This window comes from Erpetoichthys calabaricus, chromosome 9 (genome assembly GCF_900747795.2).
Source record: "Erpetoichthys calabaricus chromosome 9, fErpCal1.3, whole genome shotgun sequence".
Classification (NCBI taxonomy): Eukaryota; Metazoa; Chordata; class Cladistia; order Polypteriformes; family Polypteridae; genus Erpetoichthys; species Erpetoichthys calabaricus.
This window is the reverse complement of record NC_041402.2, coordinates 91466554-91487810: the sequence shown is the minus strand read 5'-3', so window position 1 is coordinate 91487810 and position 21257 is coordinate 91466554. Positions and strand designations below refer to the sequence as shown.

Below are 21257 nucleotides of genomic sequence, written 5' to 3'. Positions count from 1 at the left end.
ATATAGCGGCTCCCTTGAACAACCTAAGAAAAAAAGATGTCCCGTGGGAGTGGACAGCAGAGTGCCAGGACGCAGTCGAGCAACTAAAGAGCCACCTTCAAGAGCCGCCCGTTCTGGCCCAGCCAGATCCGCAGCTCACTTTCCAGGTACAAACAGATGTCAGCAACCTGGGGCTTGGCGCCGTGCTCACTCAGAAAATCCACCAGGCTGAACACGTCATCGCTTACGCCTCTCGAGCCTTGCACGGCGCCGAGCTCCATTATTCGACAGCTGAAAAAGAGTGTTTGGCTGTCGTGTGGGCTGTGGAAAAATGGAGACACTATCTGGAGGGGGTTGAATTTGAAGTGTACACCGACCATCACGCTCTGACCTGGGTATTTAATCACCCGAAGACCTCCTCCCGTCTAACCAGGTGGGTACTCCGCCTCCAGAACTTCACTTTCAAGGTGACCTATCGGAAGGGCTGTGGCAATATTGTGCCTGATGCTCTGTCCAGGGTGTCCGAGCCACCGGGGATGGTGTGTTTGGCAGAGGCAAAGAAGATGATCCTCCCTCTGCCAAGAAGCCTTGAAGACCTGGCTCAAACACAAGCCACCAGTCCATTCTGCCAGAGCATCAGGGAGGGACTGGAGCAGCAGCGTACCGACCGGGTACACTTCGTGGACCTCCAGGGGGTTCTGTACAGGACCACTCCATCCTCCCTTGGGGGTCTGCAACACCAACTACTGGTCCCGGAAGACCTCATCCCAGACTTCCTAATTTACTATCATGACAGTCCTTTAGGTGGTCACCTTGGAAGGACAAAGACTTTATTAAAGATCCTGGGGGTTGCGTGGTGGCCGTCTGTCCGGAAAGACGTTTGCCACCATGTGAAGAAGTGCATCACCTGCCAACAGCTCAAAAACCCACCTGGTAAACCGGCAGGATTTCTGCAATCGACAATCACGGATGGACCGGGGGAGACTTTGGGAGTCGACCTGATGGGGCCTTTTCCTGTTACCAGCTCGAGGAAGACCGTCCTGATGGTGGTGATTGATTATTTTTCAAAGTGGGTGGAGCTGTTTGCATTAACAGACGCAAAAACTAACAAGATCTGCTCCACCCTGAAGAACGAAATCTTCACCCGCTGGGGGGTGCCGAAGAACATTGTCTCAGACCGGGGGCCGCAGTTCACGAGCTCTCTATTAGATGAACTTTATACAGCCTGGGGAGTGAAGAAAAACTTGACAACAGCTTACCATCCCCAGGCTAACATGACAGAGCGAGTGAACCGGACCCTGAAGAATATGATCGCCTCCTATGTGGGTGAACGCCATCAGGACTGGGATAAATGGCTCCCCGAGCTCCGGTTTGCCCTGAACACCGCTGTGCACGAAGCCACAGGTGAGACGCCTGCTTTGGTTGCGCTGGGCAGACAGCTAAAGGGTCCGCTTGACCGACTCCTTCCCAGAGCCCCTAATCCAGAAACCACCACTTACAATAACCTATTTAAGATTGAGGAATTACGGCGGAGAATCCAACAGAGGTTGGTGAGTTCGACATCCAGACATGCCAAGTTATATAATGCCCGGCGTAAGGAAGCGCACTTTCAGCCTGGTGATTTGGTCTGGATTAGAGCTCACCATCTCTCGGATGCCAGCAAAAGGTTCTCCCCCAAGCTAGCGCCTAAATGGTTAGGTCCGGCCAAAATCATTTCTCAAACAGGTCCCGTTAATTTCCAGTTTCAAAGGGGTATCGGCACTGACTCCAAGATAGACACAATCCATGTGGCCAATCTCAAGCCGTACTTCGGCCCTCCCTTGTCCAAGGTTGGGGGGGGGGGGGATGCAGCGGGGCCACATAGTGTTTAAATGTCAGTTCTGAGTGCGTCTCGTTTCATTGTCCCGTTTACTGTTTGTGCATCAGTTTATGGCGTCCCCGTAAAAAGGGGACGGATGATGGAAGGAGACCACAGCCACAAACCTGGAAAACACCTGTTTACAATCATTCAATCACAGCCGTCACAGGATTATTTAAGCCAGAAGGAGGAGAAGGAAGAGAGAGGAGAGAAGGAGATTTTTCATTCACGACCACGAACCAACGGTACCAGTTATTGTCTACATCGCGCTTGCCAATCCAGTTTGTTTTTCCATCTGCCGGATTTTATTTCAAGGACCTCACCACGAAAGACCCCGGGGTAGGACTTAATCATCCACCATACACACGAGGATTCACGGTGAGGCTGTTCCATTTTTTCCGGGGAGATTCAAACAACTCAATATCACTAATTCAGTCATCCGCTTTCAGGACAGTTTCATTATTACCGGACTCACGTTCTCATTCATTTTCAGTTTATCATTCATTGTTGTTTTCGTGTTGTGTGTTTATTTGTTACAGGGACAAGGGAGGGTTTTTGTTGTATATATTTATATATATTTGGTGGTGTTTTGTTATTGCTGGGGTGGAGGGATATTTGTATTTATATGTTTCTATTTTTTGCATGTCTTGTTTTACTTAATACATATAATCTGTTTAATTTTACATCCTGTTTTTGTGCTCATATTTTTCACCGTCGATTGTGGGGGGAAAAGTTTAATTGGTAAGAAGTACGGCTTGATAGTTAGATTATTTCTCAGTTAATTATCCAGGCCACTGGTCTTGGAGGTGTAGCTGCCGGCTGGGTAAAAGGGGTCGGCCGTTACAAGTTTACTGTAAAACACTCATTTGCAGGACATAGTTGACTTTTTTTTTGGTATTTGGTACACTGTCTTGATTCCTCAAGGTGAAATTGTGCTTTTGAATGACCTTTGGAGCTCAGAGTGCAGGGACAGCCATTGAACAGTGCCCCTGCAGCAACTTTCAGGTTAAGAGCCTTGATGAAGGGCCCAGTGGAGCATATGTGGTGATTTATATTAATTTTCCAGAAGCACACTGGAGCAGCCAGTGGAGATATTCAGTGCTGTGAGTATCTCGCGAGTCTCCCTTTGTATCAAATGAAATTAAAAATTCTAAAATACTCATATGGAACAGTTCAATGAGATATACTGTATGAGCAAGTCATTAAATTATAGAAAATTAATAATTTAACTAATAATCGCATTAAAAAGTGCAGATTATTTGGGCTGCGGTGGGTTGGCACCCTGCCCAGGATTGGTTCCCTGCCTTGTGCCCTGTGTTGGCTGGGATTGGCTCCAGCAGACCCCCGTGACCCTGTGTTCGGATTCAGCGGGTTGGAAACTGGATGGATGGATGGATTATTTGGGGCCAGCTATTTGTACAGTGTGCCTGGGGCAATTGCAGGTTAAGGGCCTTGCTCAAGGGCCCAAACGGAGCAACATTCATTTCTGTCACTGCCTGGATTCGAACTGGCAAACCTGAAGTTACCAGCCCAGATCCTTTAGCTACATAGCCACCACACCACCTTATAAAGGAACAATTAAAATGTGAATAAAACGTAATTAATTATTATTAGATACAATTTAACCATTTTGTTATGTTTAAATAATCTTCTATGGTTAAACTGCTGCAGGTTTTATTCTTCACTGACTTTCTTTAACTATGGGACTTTTCTAAACCTCACATTAATGAAAGGTTCTTTTAATGCTGGGGCTATTAATTTCAGAATGCCTCTTTTCATGTTTTTGTCACCTTTCATTCAAGATCGACTGGCTGAATCTATTTCTGTTTTTAATGATTTGCTGTCAATTACTTTTGCCTGAATCTAGGTGGTACGCTACTTGCATTCAAACAGGCAAAAATATGGTGGTAGTTAAACATTGCGCTATTCAGTCTGGAAGACGATAAAACTGTATGCAATTTAAGGCATGACAAAATTTTGACACACATTGGTGACACTAATGAAAATAAAAAGAGAGATAAGTACTCTTCAAATTGTTGACATTATTATTACTTAACAGGTATCTTCCAAAATGTGAGATACAACTGGTTACATTTCTTTTGTTTTTCCAATTGGAGCACAGACAGGTGAAGTGACTTACTCATGGTCACACTGTGTCATCAGCAGGTTCTGAATCCATACTCTCAAGGTTTTCAATCCTAAGCCTTAACAATCACAAAACACTGCCTAAAGAACTCAGTTTGCATAATTTTGTATGAGAGGTTGACATTAGTTTATGACTGAATGAGCAAAGAAGCTTCTCGAGAAGAACTGACAGAGTCACGCATTAATGCTGGATGTCCGCTGCTGAAAATTTCACCTGTTGCTTGTGTCTGCATGGGTGAATAGCCGATGCCCTGGTTTGACACCACCCATTGGTACTGAATGACACATGACAAAACGACCATGAAAAAGGTATTCTGTCTGAAACAAATCAGGCAGGCCTCAAGAGAGACATCTGTACATGCAAAATTTGAAAAGGTCCCAATGTTAAATAAAGTAAGGCCATTTTACAATAAGGGAATTTAACTTTACTACATCATTGCAGAAAACTGTTGATGATTTAACAGTCTTTTAGAATAGTTAGATGAACTTTAATTATATGTATTTTCACAATTAAAGCCCCATTTATTTACATCACTGCCCTTTTTCATGTGATTATTAATTGCAGAATTGCCTTTTTATCTATCTATCTAATTGGCACAAATGGCATTTCACACTGTACAACTATACTGTAGAAAACGTTAAGTCTTCTAATGCTTTACCTAACAGTGCAGCTTTTGCACTCCATATGCAGTGTCTTGCTCTATTTCTACAATTAATCCTTTTTACCTGGAATACAATTAGGTCAGCAGCTTTAATTTTTTTCTGCTCTTCCGTTATGTCATTGCTGAGTTTTCCTTCTTTCCATGCCAAACCACTCTCCTCTCCGTAACTGAAATTATCTGGATTCTTCACTTCACCTAAGCACAGAAGTAGTTAAGTAGCCTTTATTAAATGTTTATAAAATCTATTCACTACAAATCTAAAAAAAAAAATACCAACCTTTTATATCATTTTTTGTAGCAGTCGGGTTAAATTTCAGTTCGTACAGATCAGAAACCATTACCTTGCACCCCTGCTTTTTAAATGCCTCCATGGCAGCTTCCTTTAGAGCCGCATTGAATGAGCTGTGTGACTGGTGAGCAAAAACAATCAGTACGTTTTTACCTGGAAAAGACAAAGGACTTTTGGAAATGTCTGTAACCTTGTAACTTTGATGTGATGCTCATAAGATGACCAAATTACAAGATTGTGCAGCATGTATACAGACATTAAAATCCATATCCATATTACTAACCGAGAATGGTAAACCGGATATGGACACAGGGACCTGCCCATGGACTCGGAGACATAATGCGCAGGCGCCACACAAAGCCCCCCTCCCCAGAGTGAAACGGGAGAGATTACAAACGTGTGAAGGCGCCACACAAAGCCCCCCCGCCCCAGAGCGAAACGGGAGAGACTACGAACCATCTGACATGCCGCAAGCAGGATAAAACGAGGTCAGAAATAAAAGACAGAGTAGGAAACAAAGTAAAACGTCATAAAGAGGTTAAAGAACGGGGCCAAACACATGGAGAGCAGGTTACAGATGATGAAAACTGGAATGCAACAGCTTCAAAAAAACCTAGGCACAAAACACATGCACAGCGAGATACAGAATATAAAAGCAGAAAAAACGACAGTTAAACGTCCACACCACACAGCGGAGGCAGACCCGGAAGGTGCAGGCGCCTACATCGCGCGTCGGAAGGCGCGGGAAAGTACGAAAGGCAAAGGCGCCTACATAGCATGGTAAAACCCGACATAATACGGAAGGCGCAGGCGTTGCCGCCATATTGTGAGTGGCACTACTGCGTAGTGAAGGCGCAGGCGTCACCGCCATATTGTGCGTGGCACTACTGCGGAGTGAAGTTAGGAATAATGTGCTGCTTGGGATCGTACAAAACGCTGAACGCGACCCACCATCTGAAACTGTGGAGGCAAAGCAGGCACGGGTTCAAACCGAACGAGCTCGACTGACGGATATACGCCTACAACGCGCGTCTCAAACCGCAGAAGCAGGGCAAGCACGTGTTCAAAACAACGCAAGCTCCTACAACGCGCATCTGAAACTACGGCTGCCCAGCGGGCACGGGTTCAAAACGCCGGGGGTAGGCGAGCGAAGCCCCCTTGTTCATGTAGAATATTTTAACATATTGACTGCAGACCAATGTTAGCTTTTAAGGAGTTCGAGTGATACATTTAAATTCAACCTACACAGAATGCAGGGGTGGAAAGTAACGAAGTACAAATACTTGTTACTGTACTTAAGTACATTTTTCACGTATCTGTATTTTACTTGAGTAGATTTAGCTGTGGATACTTTTTACTTTTACTCCACTTCCTTTTACAAATATCTCAAATTTCTACTCGGCTACATTTATATAAGGTGATACGTTACATTTTAAAGTCACTTGACTCTTTTCAGTGAGTAATGGAAATCGATTTGTGAGAACAAACAAATCAACTCAATACAGTTCCACAGGAGTGCTAAAATGCATACGCAATGCAGTCAGCCTTTTCCATTCAGAGCAGTGTTTCTTAAACTATAGGTTGTTAGACTTGGTGACATACAGTATTTGTGTGTGATGGATTGCCATATAACTGTGTGGTAAAATTAACCAAGTTTGTCCAAGTGTGAAGTCTGTATTAAGTGATAAACCGCCCGCTTTTTAGCATTCTGTTTGCAACAGTGCAAAATGTGAAACAATGTCATTAACACATCAAGAAGAGCTTTCGTTTCCATGGCAAGTATTCCTACCTTCCATCTCACAACCAGAGAAAACAATCAAAATGGAAGGGATGACAGCAAAGTCACACATAAGAGGGTTTGGTTGGTGAGGGGAAGAAATGACAGATGAGCTTGTGATGTGAAGGGACAGCTGGACTACTTTGAAATGTCCAAACATGTGCGGCTCAACAATGCAGCAATTTTCAGGGTTTGTGAGAATTGTGTCAATAGAGTGAGTATAAAAAGTGTCGTGGCAGAGTTTTACAATGAATTAAGTTGCAGTGGTCACGGACAAGTGGTTAGTTCTCATAATGTGTTTGTGTTTACGGAATACATTGAATCTAAATCTGCAGCCGAGGTGCAAAAAAGACTTTTTATTAAGGTTATCATGCCTTGGTGAGGAAGAGTTCCTTCTCCTCATACTTTTTTAAAGTAGTTTGATAAATATCAATCAACTAGTAGTTTGAAATACATGTTTTTAAACCACTGAGAACTGCAAGAACATCAGAAAATATCAAAAGGGTGAGATAAGCAGAAGACATTCAGCACGATAGAGGGACCATTTTTGGTTCCCAAAAGACCCATCGACATGAAGGTTCCAGAAATAACTTTTATTTATTTAGATCCATAACAGGCTTCATATAATAAATAATCAGGAATATAGGGTAACAAATTTGTAAAATATCAATGGGTTGTGATTTTAAAAGGGCTCTTGCTGCACTTCATAACACAGACTATAGGTCTCTACTGTAGTACTGCCCTGCTATGTAGTCTACTATACATTAAAGATCCTTGTTTTGTCCATATTTAAGGAGTCTTTTTTTAAAGCCCAAACAACCAATTTCACATGCAAAGTGCCGTCCTCAGAATGAAATGATGCTTTGCCATACAACAGCTCTATGAGGAACCACACAACTTAGTAAAGAACCATATAGTGCTATTAAAGAGCCATTATTTTTCAGAGAGTGGACTTTTCACTGAATTATTCAGCAAGATGTATCCTATCACCCATATAAAGTACACATAATGTACATGTGTTTTAGGAATTGTTTTATTTTTCGGTAGAACGAAGTGTCAAATGTACTGATCATTTGGAAAACATTATTTTTCAAAAGTTGTTAAAGACAAGGTAAATAAGCTGCATTGATTAATTAATTTTTTAACTTCTTTATCCCTTAACTGGTGCCATGAGTCAAATGGCAAAGTTAAGTGGCATTTCATATTCAAAACATCATATCCTTGCACCACACTCCAAAAAACTTCTTTCTCAGCTTTACTAAAGCTTAAACTAAGTATTTCCACTGACAGTAATATACAGTATCTCAGAAATCTATTCCTGTTCCAATTGCTAATAGTTGTTTTAGGTTTAAGCCCCATGTGCACTCTGTGTGGACTTTGCATGTTCTCCCTGTGTACATGTGTGTTTCCTCCTGGTGCTCCAGTTTCCCCTCACAGTCCAGAGACATGCAGGTTAAGTGAACTGGCCCTAGTGTTTGTGTGGTGTGTGTGCTCACCCTGTGATGAGATGACACCCTAGCCAGAGATTATTCTTGCCCTGCACCCTATTGTTGCTGGGATAGGCTCCAGCTGCCTCATGACCCTGCTCTGAATAAACATATTTGGAATATGGATAAAGAGAGTATTGTTTTCTAACAATATGCTACTTTCCCATTTTTCTGTTTTAGTAATATTCACAAGGGGGCTTCGCTCACCTACCCCCGGCGTTTTGAACCCATGCCTGCTGGGCAGCGATAGTTTCAGACGCGCGTTGTAGGAGCTTGCGTTGTTTTGAACACGTGCTTGCCCTGCTTCTGCGGTTTGAGACGCGCGTTGTAGGCGTATATCCGTCAGTCGAGCTCGTTCGGTTTGAACCCATGCCTGCTTTGCCTCCGCAGTTTCAGACGGTGGGTCGTGTTCAGCGTTTTGTACGATCCCAAGCAGCACATTATTCCTAACTTCACACCGCAGTAGTGCCACGCACAATATGGCGGTGACGCCTGCGCCTTCACTACGCAGTAGTGCCACTCACAATATGGTGGTGACGCCTGCGCCTTCACTACGTAGTAGTGCCACTCACAATATGGCGGCAACGTCTGCGCCTTCCGTATTATGTCGGGTTTTACCATGCTGTGTAGGCGCCTTTGCCTTTCATACTTTCCCGCGCCTTCCGACGCGCGATGTAGGCGCCTGCACCTTCCGGGTCTGCCTCTGTTGTGTGGTGTGGACGTTTAACTGTCGTTTTTTCTGCTTTTATATTATGTATCTCGCTGTGCATGTGTTTCGTGCCTAGGTTTTTTTGAAGCTGTTGCATTCCAGTTTTCATCATCTGTAACCTGCTCTCCATGTGTTTGGCCCCGTTCTTTAACCTCTTTATGACGTTTTACTTTGTTTCCTACTCTGTCTTTTATTTCTGACCTCGCTTTATCCTGTTTGCAGCATGTCAGACGGTTCGTAGTCTCTCCCATTTTGCTCTGGGGTGGGGGGGCTTTGTGTGGCGCCTGCGCACGTTCGTAATCTCTCCCGTTTCACTCTGGGGAGGGGGGCTTTGTGTGGCGCCTGCGCACTATGTCTCCTGCATCCACGGGCAGGTCCCTGCGTCCATATCCGGTTTACCATTCTTGGTTAGTAATATGGATGTGAGAAAATATGCTTAAAAAGAAAACAGAAATGTTTACAGTACTTTTACTTTAATACTTTTAAGTATAATTTCAAGCAAGTACTTTGTTACTTTTCTTTATGTAGATGGGTCAATGAGACTTTGAGTAGTGAGAAAAGTGCTACATATGTGTAAAGAATTATTATAATTATTTTTTATTATATTACTATTACTAGAGTACATTTTTGCTTGTTTATTTATACACTTACTTAAGTAAATTGTTTGAGAGCTTCATCTACCACTGGCACACTAGTTTTTTCACCCCTTTCTCTTTTACTTTGCACTTCTTTGAAATTTTCTTTTTAAAAAGCAACATTTGTAGATTCTTCTTCTTCTTTCTCTGCCGCAGCGGATCATTTTTTTTCATATCTTCCTGTCCTCTGCAGATTACCGCCTATTTATTCTGACATGGGCTAGAACCCATCCACACCTGGTTTCTGCTGCTGGTTCTCCCAATTTGGGTTGAGTGTGTAAAGGCAATGGAGGAACAGACACACATTCTAACTGAAACAACTTGATTGGCAGGGATGCCATTTTTGAGCAGTTTTTCAACATTCCAACCATTTTTCTGTTCTATTTTTCAAATTGAAAATGCTATTAATCTTAAATTAACACTGCAGTTTAATTCAAAATCATGTAACCTGAACAAAGGAAATTCTTATTCATTACAAGCTAATGAAGAAGTGAAGCCCTGGATAGATGGAAAACTGTTCAAGGGGCTTTTTTTTAGCATGTCAGGGGAAAAAAGTCTACCCAAGATGTCACTTGTTCACTATTTATCTTAAAAGGCAGAGAAGATATGAAGGAAAGTATTTAAATGACTTGGTCATTTTGCTGTATGTTGTTCAATTCTTTATGTAAGATTTCAGTAATATACAGGTAGCAGAGTTGACTCTTGCCTGTATGTTTATATACCTGTTTGTGTGTAAATTTATATATATATAGAGAGAGAGAGAGACAGACTGCTTTAAGTCACAGCTACAGTATTATACTGGAATTACAAAGTATATGTGAATTTCCCATCGGGATTAATAAAGTATCTATCTATCTATCTATCTATCTAGTCCTAATGTATACCAAAATAGCATAATACAGTCAATAGTGTCAGCCTCTTTGCCTAGCTATGGAATATTGAATAAATCACCTCCTGTATTCAAGATAAAAGATATAATATGCACATTTTATAGCACTGTTATGTAAAGTCGTTTGTCGAGTAATTTAATATATTAAGGCACTTTAGTTGTAGCCAGGAGCATATTTCAAAAGACAATTGTCCACTGTAGTAAAGGCGGATTAACCAGTTTGATCAAACATTTATAAATTGTCTACATGCCCGTCTATTCGTCCAATTCCTGGAGCGTCTAATCTGAGGCGCAGGCAGGAACCAACACTGGCCTGGACGCCAGCATAGCGCGGGACATTAACTCACTGCAACACCTGCCCTCACATTTACCAGGGCAGTTTATGAGTTACTAATTAAACAACATGCATGGATTCTATTGATACAATGTCCCTGGCAGTGTAAATAACTGTGTATTAAAATGTTTTGTATGCAACAATATCTACAATATTACTTAGAGAAACAATCTTAAAAATGACTAGAGCCGACTTACCCATGGATGTGCCTGCTATTTCTCTCCTCTGAACAGGCTGCTTGTCCCCGTGCACAATGTCCTCAAAGCGATGATTTCAAGTTAAATTATGTTGTGGAATCTCACAGCTGATCAAAAGCAAAACCTGCAGGAAGAAATGCGAAGAGCTTCTTGTTACGAGACCTCAAATGCAAATACCCCGGTACAAGGAGTCCCGGTGACCTACTTAGCAATTATGAAATGTTTTAGCGGAGAAGTTTATATTACATTGTGGCTCTGGACCAGGCAAAGGCGTTCTCCCTTGAAATTCGAGAACACAAGTAGCCCTAGCTGCGGGACGGAAAATGGGGCGGCGACGGAGCTTGTTACAGACAAGGGCGGGGTTACGCTTTTGAACCCACCCGTCTCAATAGAGTACTGCTGCAGTCAGGACATATTTTAGAGGTTCACTTTTGTGCTAAATGTGCTATTATAGAAAGTCTTAGCTGGGCGTCTCAAACGACTATTGTATACCTCTGTGCTTCTGAGGGCGAGTGCGTCATTCCTATGGAGCATAAACTCCGCCACAATTAATGCATCGTTAATATAAATATTAAAATTTAGTACACCAGTAAATATATTTACTAATGATATAACACAGAGAGGACCACTAAGACAATACCCCAAAGAACTCCTAAACGTCCGGCGCGTAGTACAGTATTGCATATTTTACACAAATTTTATCATTTATTCGATTCAAAGTCTATAGGAATATGTAGTGTTAATCGTATCTGAGTGCACTATATAGTTTATTCTTCGTCTTCTTCCTTATCAGTTCCCATTTTTATATGGGGTCAACCTGATTACCAGTGCAGATCCTTAGCTACAGAGCTACTACTCCGTTCAGTGCCTCATATAACTTGACGTTTTAAAAGTGCAGTTTCATGAATGAGACATGGCAAACGCAGATATAAAACGTATACTGTACTATAAAATACAAAATGTTAAGATTTTTTTTTCTATTTGTTTCTAATACAGTATATGACACCAAAGCAACTGCTTCGGATGCAGAACTGAAAGACCTCAATAGTTTAGAAATTTAATAAAGGAGTACAGGAAAACAGCGGATCAGGGAAATGGCTCCAGAAGGGGCGTCAATTTATGGACCTCGTAGCATAGTGTCTGAAGTGCTCGGATCTGTCCCAGGTTTAAAACTGTCCTGATTGCAGGTGGACACTTCTCACCCGTCCCGGTTTCGTTTTAGACACTAAAGAAACCCCTGATCTGCAGACCCTCGAGCGAGGTCCCCAGACGTCAAAGGACTTGGAGGAATGACCGATCTACCAAATGCCGAGCTCGTAACGGAATTTTCAGGCCTTCGAAACTAGTGGCATGAACACCTCCAAAACAGTCTGTAAAATACAGAGGCCGCTCTTTTGCAGAAACACAGTAGAAATAACTGTTTAATTCAGAGCCGAGTTGTTAGATTCAGCGGATAACACTTTACATAACGGACTCGATACCGGACACATCTTGTTCAATAATGCAGAAGACAGAGCTTAATAGAAAGTCATAATTAAACTGTTCACGTACTGTTGTGAAGGCAACACGCGTAAAGTGAAATGAATGCAATGCGGCGCTTTTCAGGGGAATGGCATTAGAAAGGAACTGCAAAGCCGTCAAAAACGAGCGCCTTAAAGTGACAGCGAAGAGGCTACATATACGAAAAAAACATAACTAATGAAAAATACAGGAAAATGTTTGGAAAAAAATTTAGTAGCTCTGGGCTGCACATATGTGCGTAAATCATATATCACATTATCAATTAATTCATTAGTACTGTGGTGCAGTGGGAAGCCCGCCAGCTTCATAATCAAATTGATTTTAGTTAAATTGGTCAGTATCTGAGTGAAATACTTGAAAATTTTTATATGCCTTCTCATATCTTAGTTTTCTCATTCATTCTAAAGACCTGCATGGGAAGTCAAGCATGCACTCATGGTTTCTCCGATATTGTGACAGATTGAGATCAAATGTTTACATATTTATATCAACAGTATTTCAGGTTTAACAGTAGTCTAATTATTATACAATGGGTCATAGGGATGTATTAGTGCAGTTTGAATTCATTTCTAAGTTTCCTTTTTTTAAAGAGAACAATAGTATAAAGATGGGTAAAGTCTTGAATGCTGATAATCAAATATATATGTGTGAGTGATACAGTAGTTCCAGGTTGATTGGTGATTAGAGAGTTGATTGGGGCTGTCGGCCAGATGGGATATCGTGGTGCTCTTCCTGTTTTCCTCAGTCATTATACAGACACTGCTGTGGAAACAGTGTGTTGAGCCTGATTTATTAATCATTCCCCTTTTTAGCAGAGGTGTAACATTTTGGAGGCAATGCTGAGATAGCTATCACTCACTCTACATTCACCCACTTTGATGCACTGTATTTCTTAAAACAACTCAGGGAAGTAGAGAAGTGGGAGAGTTGCTGTAGTGAAGGCACGACAGAGACAAGGAGAGTGTCCTACCTGAGAGAACAGGAGTTCTCAGGTACAGACAGAATCATCCAACAACATTTTTTTTTTATTTCTGTAGCACATTTTCATACAGCTTAAAGTTCTTTACACAGTATAAAAGAAAAGTTACAAGAGGAAAACAAACCAGCAAGTTAGAAATAGATAGTTACATATAACTAAATAAATAATATATTTAAAAAAATATAAGGAGTCAATATGCACTTACATAACACAGATATGCAAGTAATAGAATCCTAATCTGAAGATAAGTTTTTTAAGTCCATTAAGATAAGTCGGATCCTATGGTCAATGGCCAGGGACGATAGAAAAAAAAAAAAAACACAACTACAGGGTAAGATGCTGGAGAAAAAAAAAAACCTGCAGGTTTTCCAGGCCAAAAGACCACCCAGCCTCCACTGGACATTCTATCTAACATAAAGGTGTTAAAGATAAGTCAGTCTAACTGATGTCAGTCTTATTAATTTTGATCTTTATTTTCGACAGTTCAATGCAGCGAGTCTCATAGACATTTAGAGTATCTACTTTCATTCCATCATCAGAAGTGTCTTCACAGTACTTTGATCAGGCGGTGGTGGCATAAAACGCCACCACAGAGAGCCCAGAAAAGAAAACAGACAAAAGTATGGATTAATAATGATAGCACATCCACAAAGTGTATGATATTGCAATGCTTATATAATGTATTAGAAGGAGAACATAAATGCAGTTAAGAAAAGGCCAAGGGGGTTTTTAATAGTTTTTTTTTAAATTGATCAATTTTATTAGCCTGACATATCTCTATTGGTAAAGTATTCAAACTTTTTGGTGCATAACAGCAAAGGGTGACTTCACCACTACTTTTATGCTTAGCTGTCGGTATAATAAGCAAACCAGTGTAAGACGATCTGAAGTCGCAACTGCAGAATGTAAGTGGACAGGCACTTCAAAATATATGAGGGCATAAGGTTATTCAGAGCTTTATATACCCTGAGCAGTATTTAAAAATCTACTCTAAAGGACACGGGTAAACCAATGTAATAATGTTGAAACCAGTGAGATGTGCTCAGATTTTCTTGTGCTGGTTAAGATCCTTGCTGCTGCATTTTGAATTAACTGCAACTGGTTGATGTCTTTCTTATGCTCTCCTAACAGGACTACCTTACAGTAATCCAGTCGACTAAAAACAAAAGCGTGAACTAATTTTTCAGCGTCTTGCAATGTTGTAAGAGGTCTAACTTTTGCAATATTTCTTAAGTGAAAAAAATTCAGCGCTAGTAACATAGTTAATGTGTAATTTAAATATTAGATCAGAGTCCATGATCACACCTACGTTCTTAACTTCCGCCTTGACTTTTAGTGCCAAGGGCTCAAGTTTATTTCTATGATCCTCACTATTTCCATTTTTTTCCAACATCTAAAGTTTTTTTTTTTCTTATTTAGCTTGAGAATATTACTATTCATCCATTCAGTAATACTGTACTGGACAAGACAGACATTGGATCCGAGGGCACAGACAGTCAGGATTAACAGGTGCTATAGATAAGTAAATCTGTGTTTTGTCTGCATAACTTTGGTCACTCACCTTGTGTTTAAAGATAATCTGGCCTAATGGGAGCATGTAAATGGAAAATAATAGTGGGCCCAAAACAGATCCTTGTGGTATCCCATATAAAATATCATGGATCCTTCAGCTACAATCGTCATAACTAACAAAAAATTTTCTGTGTGTTAAATAAGAGTGAAAGTCAGTCTAGGACATTACCTGAGAAACCCATAAATTGGCTAAGACAACTACAAAGAATGCTGTGGTCCATGTTGTCAAATGCAGCACTCAAGTCTAATAAAATGAAAATATATTTCCTGTGTCAGACTTAACTCATAGGTCATGAACTACTTTAACCAATACAGTTTCTGTACTATGATTTGGTCTAAAACCTGACTGAAATGTATTAAGGATGGTGTGTTTATTCATGTAATTATATAACTGATTAAAAAATGATTTTCTAGAATTTGTCTTTGTAAAGGCAGGTTAGAAATAAGTTGAAAGTTGTTAAAGACAGAGATGTCAATATTATTTTTCTTGAGCAGTGGTTTGCTATTGCTGTTGTAGAAGATCAGCCCAGCTATAAACAGACACCAAGGACACATGATGTCCAAAACACACACGTTTATTATACTCTTCCTTATTTACACAATACAATGCATAGATCAACACACTAAACTTTACTTCTCTTCTTTTCCTTCTGCAGCCTCCATTCCTCTCCTCGCAAGCTCCGTCCTCTCCCACCAGACTCTACTGCAGTGAGGCAGCCTCCTTTATACTACACCTGGAAGTGCTCCAGGTGATTCCCGATTAACTTCCAGCAGCACTCCTGGGTGTGGCGGAAGCGCTGCACGTGAATCCAGCTCCTCTTCTGGCAGCACTTCGGGTATGGCGGAAGTGCTGCAGACCTTGTTTCTGGAGCTGTCCAGGCACCCCCTGGCTGTGGCCACAGACCTCAACAGGTTTGAGCATCTAAGTCACAAGCCCGTTGCCCCAATGCAACACAAGGGGGCTGTCCTCTCATGTCGCAGGGTATGAATTGTCCTTCTCCTAGTTCCCTGCTCTTCCAGGCATCCCGGTAGGGCACGATCTCCGGCCATCCATCACACTGTTTAGAGAATCTGGGAAGACCCAAGTATCTAATGAGGAGTTAACTATATCAAGCACACTATCAATGAGCACATCAGAAACTTCTTTAAAAAAGCGTGTTGGAACTGGGTGAAGGGTACAAGTGGAAGGTTTTAATTGAGTAATTATTCTACAAAGTTTAGGTAAACCTATTTTAGAGAAGGAATTTAATTCACTATAGTGAGCTTGATAATGATATATGTACAAGATAGAGAAGCTTTTATCTGTGGCACCTCTGCATGATAAGCGCCTTTTTCCACCCTCTCAAACGTTCACAGTTTTTAATGTCTGGCAAACATATGGGATTAAATCACTTAGTGATTTGTAAATAGATAACATCTTTGCATCCTACAAACAATTACACTCCAAATTTAACTTTCCATCAACACAATTCTTCCACAATCTCCAAATCTGAAACTTTGCAAAACAAAATCTGCCCAATTTTCCTCACCTCCCGCCTATTTATATTCTGGAATTTAATCTTTTCAGTTAGCCAGTAAAAGGTGTCATTTTGCTTGACTTCTCTTTGGACAAAGGAAACTAAGATCAATATATGCCAGAATGTTGAAACGAGAAGAGTGTAGAGAAGAGAAGAAACTGTTCATGATCCAATAAATACCAAAAATCATCTGTGAAACATGGTTTTATGGCATGATCATGCATTTGTGCTAATGGAAGGCAGTCACTAGTGTTTATTGATGATATGACTGCTGGCAGATGTAGCAGAAGGAATTCTGAAGTGTACAGGACTACACTATCTGCTCACATTCAACCAAATGCTGCAACACTGATAGGACGACACTTCACAGTACAGTTGGTCAATGAGCCAAAACATACTGCAAAAGCAAACCACATGCTTTTCAAAGCAAAGTAGTGGAATATTTTTCAAAAGCCAAGTCAATCAACTGACAACAACTCAATTTACTTGCTGAAGACAAAAGTCATTTACTGTAAAGGCTTTCTGTCCAGAGATGATGGAAGAGAGGAAAGAGAAGTCTCATATATATCAGGGTAATGAATTCCAGAGTTTAGGGGTCATGGCACTGAATTACATGCCAACTCAGTAGGAGAATTTGGTCTTGGGGGCCAATAATAGTATAGTGCCAGAGGAGCTGCATGCATGTGGAGGGTTATAAAGGTAAATCCCTAAACTAGATCAGTGAAGGCTAGACCATTCAAGACTTGGAAGATAGCAAGCCAAAATTTGGGGTTTATACATGGAGAGACTGGTAGCCTATGTAGCTGATAAATAATAATAATTGCCACTATAGTGCTTTTTTCGCTAATAAAATTGCTTTATATAGACAGAGAGGAACCAAGTCAACCATCACCAATGTGTAGCACCCTCCTGGATGATGCAACGTCGGCCATTATTGCACCAGTATGCTTACCACACATTAACTATAAAGTGATGAAGGGATAAGAGAAATAGCCAGTTATAGACGGGATGATTAAGGGGCCAGATTGGACAAGGCCGTAATGGGCAGTTTAGCCGGAATAAACCCTACTCTTCTATATTCAAAAGATGCCCAGGGAAGGATCTTAAATGACCACAGAGAATCAGAACCTTGGCAAGAACAGTACTGATGTCCTCTGTATACTTAGTGTATATAAGAACTCTAATGTCCAATGAGTGGTATAGCAAGAAGACCAGTAAACAACAACAACATTTATTTATATAGCACATTTTCATACAAAAAGTAGCTCAAAGTGCTTTACATAATGAAGCAAAGAAAAATAAAAGACAAAATAAGAAATTAAAATAAGGCAACATAGGATAAAGAATTGAACATATCTTAAAACATCATACTTAAATTCATTTCAGTTTATTTTTATATAGCACTCTTCACTAAAGTCTAGAGAGCATACACGGATTTACAAATATAATACAGTAACATCCACATTATCTATCCATCTGAGGGCTACAAGAAATTGGCACCTCCAGGAATCAAATGGTAGAAGGTGAGACTCATACCTGGGCAAAGCATTATGTCCATCTCTGGGAAAACGGGAACTTAAATACTTGCACTCATTCATAAAATGCCAACTTAAGAGTCACCAAATAACAAACACCTTTGGCATGGGGGAGAAACATTGGTGTAAACACGGAAAAAAAACCCACAGCGAAGAAGAAACTATGCAAATTCCACATAGGCAGTACCTGGGCTGGGATTTAAACCCATAACTCTGAAGGACTGAACAAAACAGTAACAGTAAAATACATAATTTGACATTCATGTATATATACCTAAACAAAGCCTATAGCTTTTCAGGATTAAAAACCAGGTCTCTGAAGTAGCAACACTATCTTTGGCAATTTTTCCTTACATTAAAAAATAAAAAAAAAATAAAACTAAGGGTTGTATTCATAACATATATTTATTTGTTAAGTGGATATGGTCGACATATTGAAAATTTAAAATGAAATTTACTTCTACCATTTACTTCCTGAAGTCAAAATGCTCCATCAGAACTGGTTTGGGTCTGACATGACACTTTTTTTATCTCATTGAAGTTCCCTTTCACAAACACTATCAAAGATACACTACTGTATATATGTGAAGATTTCAAATGTATTCTGATAGTTAAATTCAACTTTTCTCTACATTTCAAAGCATGGCACCACTTCACATAAACTTCATTATAAGTGACTAATATTATGTTTAATATGTAAATTAGGGGTGAAACCTTTACCTTATAAAGAAAAGCAAAATGTGTGCTGACTGACTTTTTAAATTTGAAATATTTTCTCAAGCTTGTTGCTTAAAATGTACTACCTTACCTAGGCAACAAAAAAAAAAGTAAATGCTTTACTAACTGTAGAATTTTTATTAAGTTTAGAAGTGAAACAGGAATGCAAGAGCTTTCCTTTAACAACAGGACAAAAATAGAAAGTAGGTTTCTGAAAATAATGTAAAAAGAAAGCTGGGTGCGGCCTTAAAATATGCAACGAAACAAAAAAGGTTTAAACGTGAAGGTCACTAATTTCGTCTCCAAAACTTCACTAAGCCCTTTTAAAAATCTATAAAACCTTTTATTCATCTGAAACAGTGCAAATAAACTATAACATTCAAATCTGTATTTGGGCAGATGGCTGCCTTTACATTTTCACCTTCTCTGGCTGACAGATCTGCTACTATGAACCTTTCATTTTTGCAATATAAAAGTTTCTAGTAAGAGTAGTCATTTTTGGTGTCAGTACAGGTAAACATATTCAAGTCTTCTAAATATCATTCAGTGTACAAGGATTGCAACAATCGAGCTGGGAAGTAATGGAAGCATTGAGCCAGTGTTTCAACATGTTTCTTGTAAAGGGTATAAGCGAGCAATGTCATGGTGGTGAAAAAATGCAATTTTGTTATGTGAAGTCATTTGGTGGGACTGTTCTCACGTGGTCTATGTCTCCCTGTAAAATATCCAACAGATACATTGGTTAAGTCAACATTATGTAAAGGGCAATAAAAGATTTGGAAAGAGGGCAATATCAAAGTATCAGACGGGGTGAGAATAACAAGTCCATATTTCAATACCAAGCACCATCTTGTCTACGATTCCGTGCTATAGAATTAAATGTTGTTGTTGTAGGCAACTCCTTGTCGCCCAACTGAGCTAGCAACTGGCCGATAACCTTTGATGGTATATTAGCAGCCTGCAAAAGGTGTCTGCTTCCTTACATCCCTTACTGTCATTGTGCCTGATATCCTAAATATTTCACTCCCATAATATCACACCCCTCTCCTCCTACTCCCTTCATTTCAGATCTCAGAACATCCAAACACTTGCTTTTGATACACCTCTGGGATCCTGGCTAGCAAAGCCCACCTCACGTCCAGCTAACTTCTGAGACTTCCTTCTGTAACCACATATTTGGGTGTTGTGGGTAAAGAGATGTTGTGATGTATTTTGCACAGCCAGTTGGAAGTTAACATAGGAGTTCTTAAATTTATTGTAATATTGCATGTGAGGCAGTGTGGACTGCTGAGCCATTGTTTTATAGCATAATATATGCATTGTTTAACTGTTCAAAAGATAAGAAAGGAGTGTTCTTCTGAGTGTGCTGTTTCTTTTGTTTCCTTTCAGACATTATCAACTAAGTTACTACTCCCACCAGTTTCTTTTGGGACTTGTTTAAAGTCAGAAATAATAGCAAATCAATTAGTGATCATTGATATAAAGAGTGCTATTGATTATTAATATTTCTTGATCCCACATAAATAAGTCAGCAGGTATCTAATTGACTTACTCTTCTTGGGAAATTTGTTGTAAATTATTTACAAAGTTGATAACAAGGGTCCTGTGAATTAAGAATACATAAGAATTAACAGAAGTACCCAGCACAGTTGTTAGACTAGTGTTAAATTCCCTTGTATGCTCTTTTAAGTATTAATTTAACACTGCAGATCTGCTGTCTATAAATGACAGCACCATTGTTTTTATTAAAGTCTTACAATGAAATTGTAACGGGTGGGAGGGGGCAACAAAAGGTGAAGACAAAAGACAAAGTTTAAAGTTCATGTGTGCTGGTTGCTTTATTAGCAAGATATTATAATTGTCCTCATTAATACTCTTTCCCTAGTTAAAAGTTGGTAACTGTTTGAGAAAATAAACGCCTGGCAGGTAGGTTTATAGGAAGAAGAAGAAGAGGGGGGAGATGTGTCCGGAGGCAGGAGGAGAGGAGGAAAGTAAAGAGAGTGGAACTGAGGTTAGGAACTTTGAATGTTGGCAGTATGACTTAGCAGATGAGTTAGCAGATATGATGGAGAGAAGGAAGGTTGATATATAGTGCATGCAAGAGACTAAATGGAAGGGAAGTAAGGCCAGGTGGATCAGAGGTGGATTCAAATTGTTCTATCATGGTGTGGATTGGAGGAGAAATGAAGTAGGCATTATTCTGAAAGAACGGTATGTCAAGAGTGTTTTGGAGGTGAATAGAGTGTCAGACAGAGTAATGATTATGAAGCTGGAAATTGGAGGTGTAATGATGAATGTTGTTAGTGCATATGCCTGGCAAGTTGGGTGTTCGATGGAGGAGAAAGATTTTTGGAGTGAGTTGGATGAAGTGATGAATAGTGTAACCAAGAGACAGAAAGTGGTGATTGGAGCGGATTTTAATGGACATGTTGGCGAAGGGAACAGAGGAGATGAG

The 21257-nt window shown here is 40.2% G+C and overlaps 1 protein-coding gene across 1 annotated transcript in view; it reads right to left on the bottom strand.

The window, feature by feature from the left end:
• Positions 1-11247, bottom strand: part of nqo1 (NAD(P)H dehydrogenase, quinone 1) — a 39814-nt gene extending 28567 nt beyond the window's left edge. Inside the window, exons 1-4 of the mRNA XM_028809893.2 lie at positions 11208-11247; positions 10962-11085; positions 4922-5086; positions 4709-4839 (exon numbers count right to left, since the gene is read on the bottom strand). Coding sequence (XP_028665726.2) covers positions 4709-4839; positions 4922-5086; positions 10962-10965 — 300 coding nt within the window. The 5' untranslated portion in view covers positions 10966-11085; positions 11208-11247. The remainder of the gene's footprint in view (positions 1-4708; positions 4840-4921; positions 5087-10961; positions 11086-11207) is intronic.
• Between the last annotated feature and the right edge of the window lie 10010 nt (positions 11248-21257).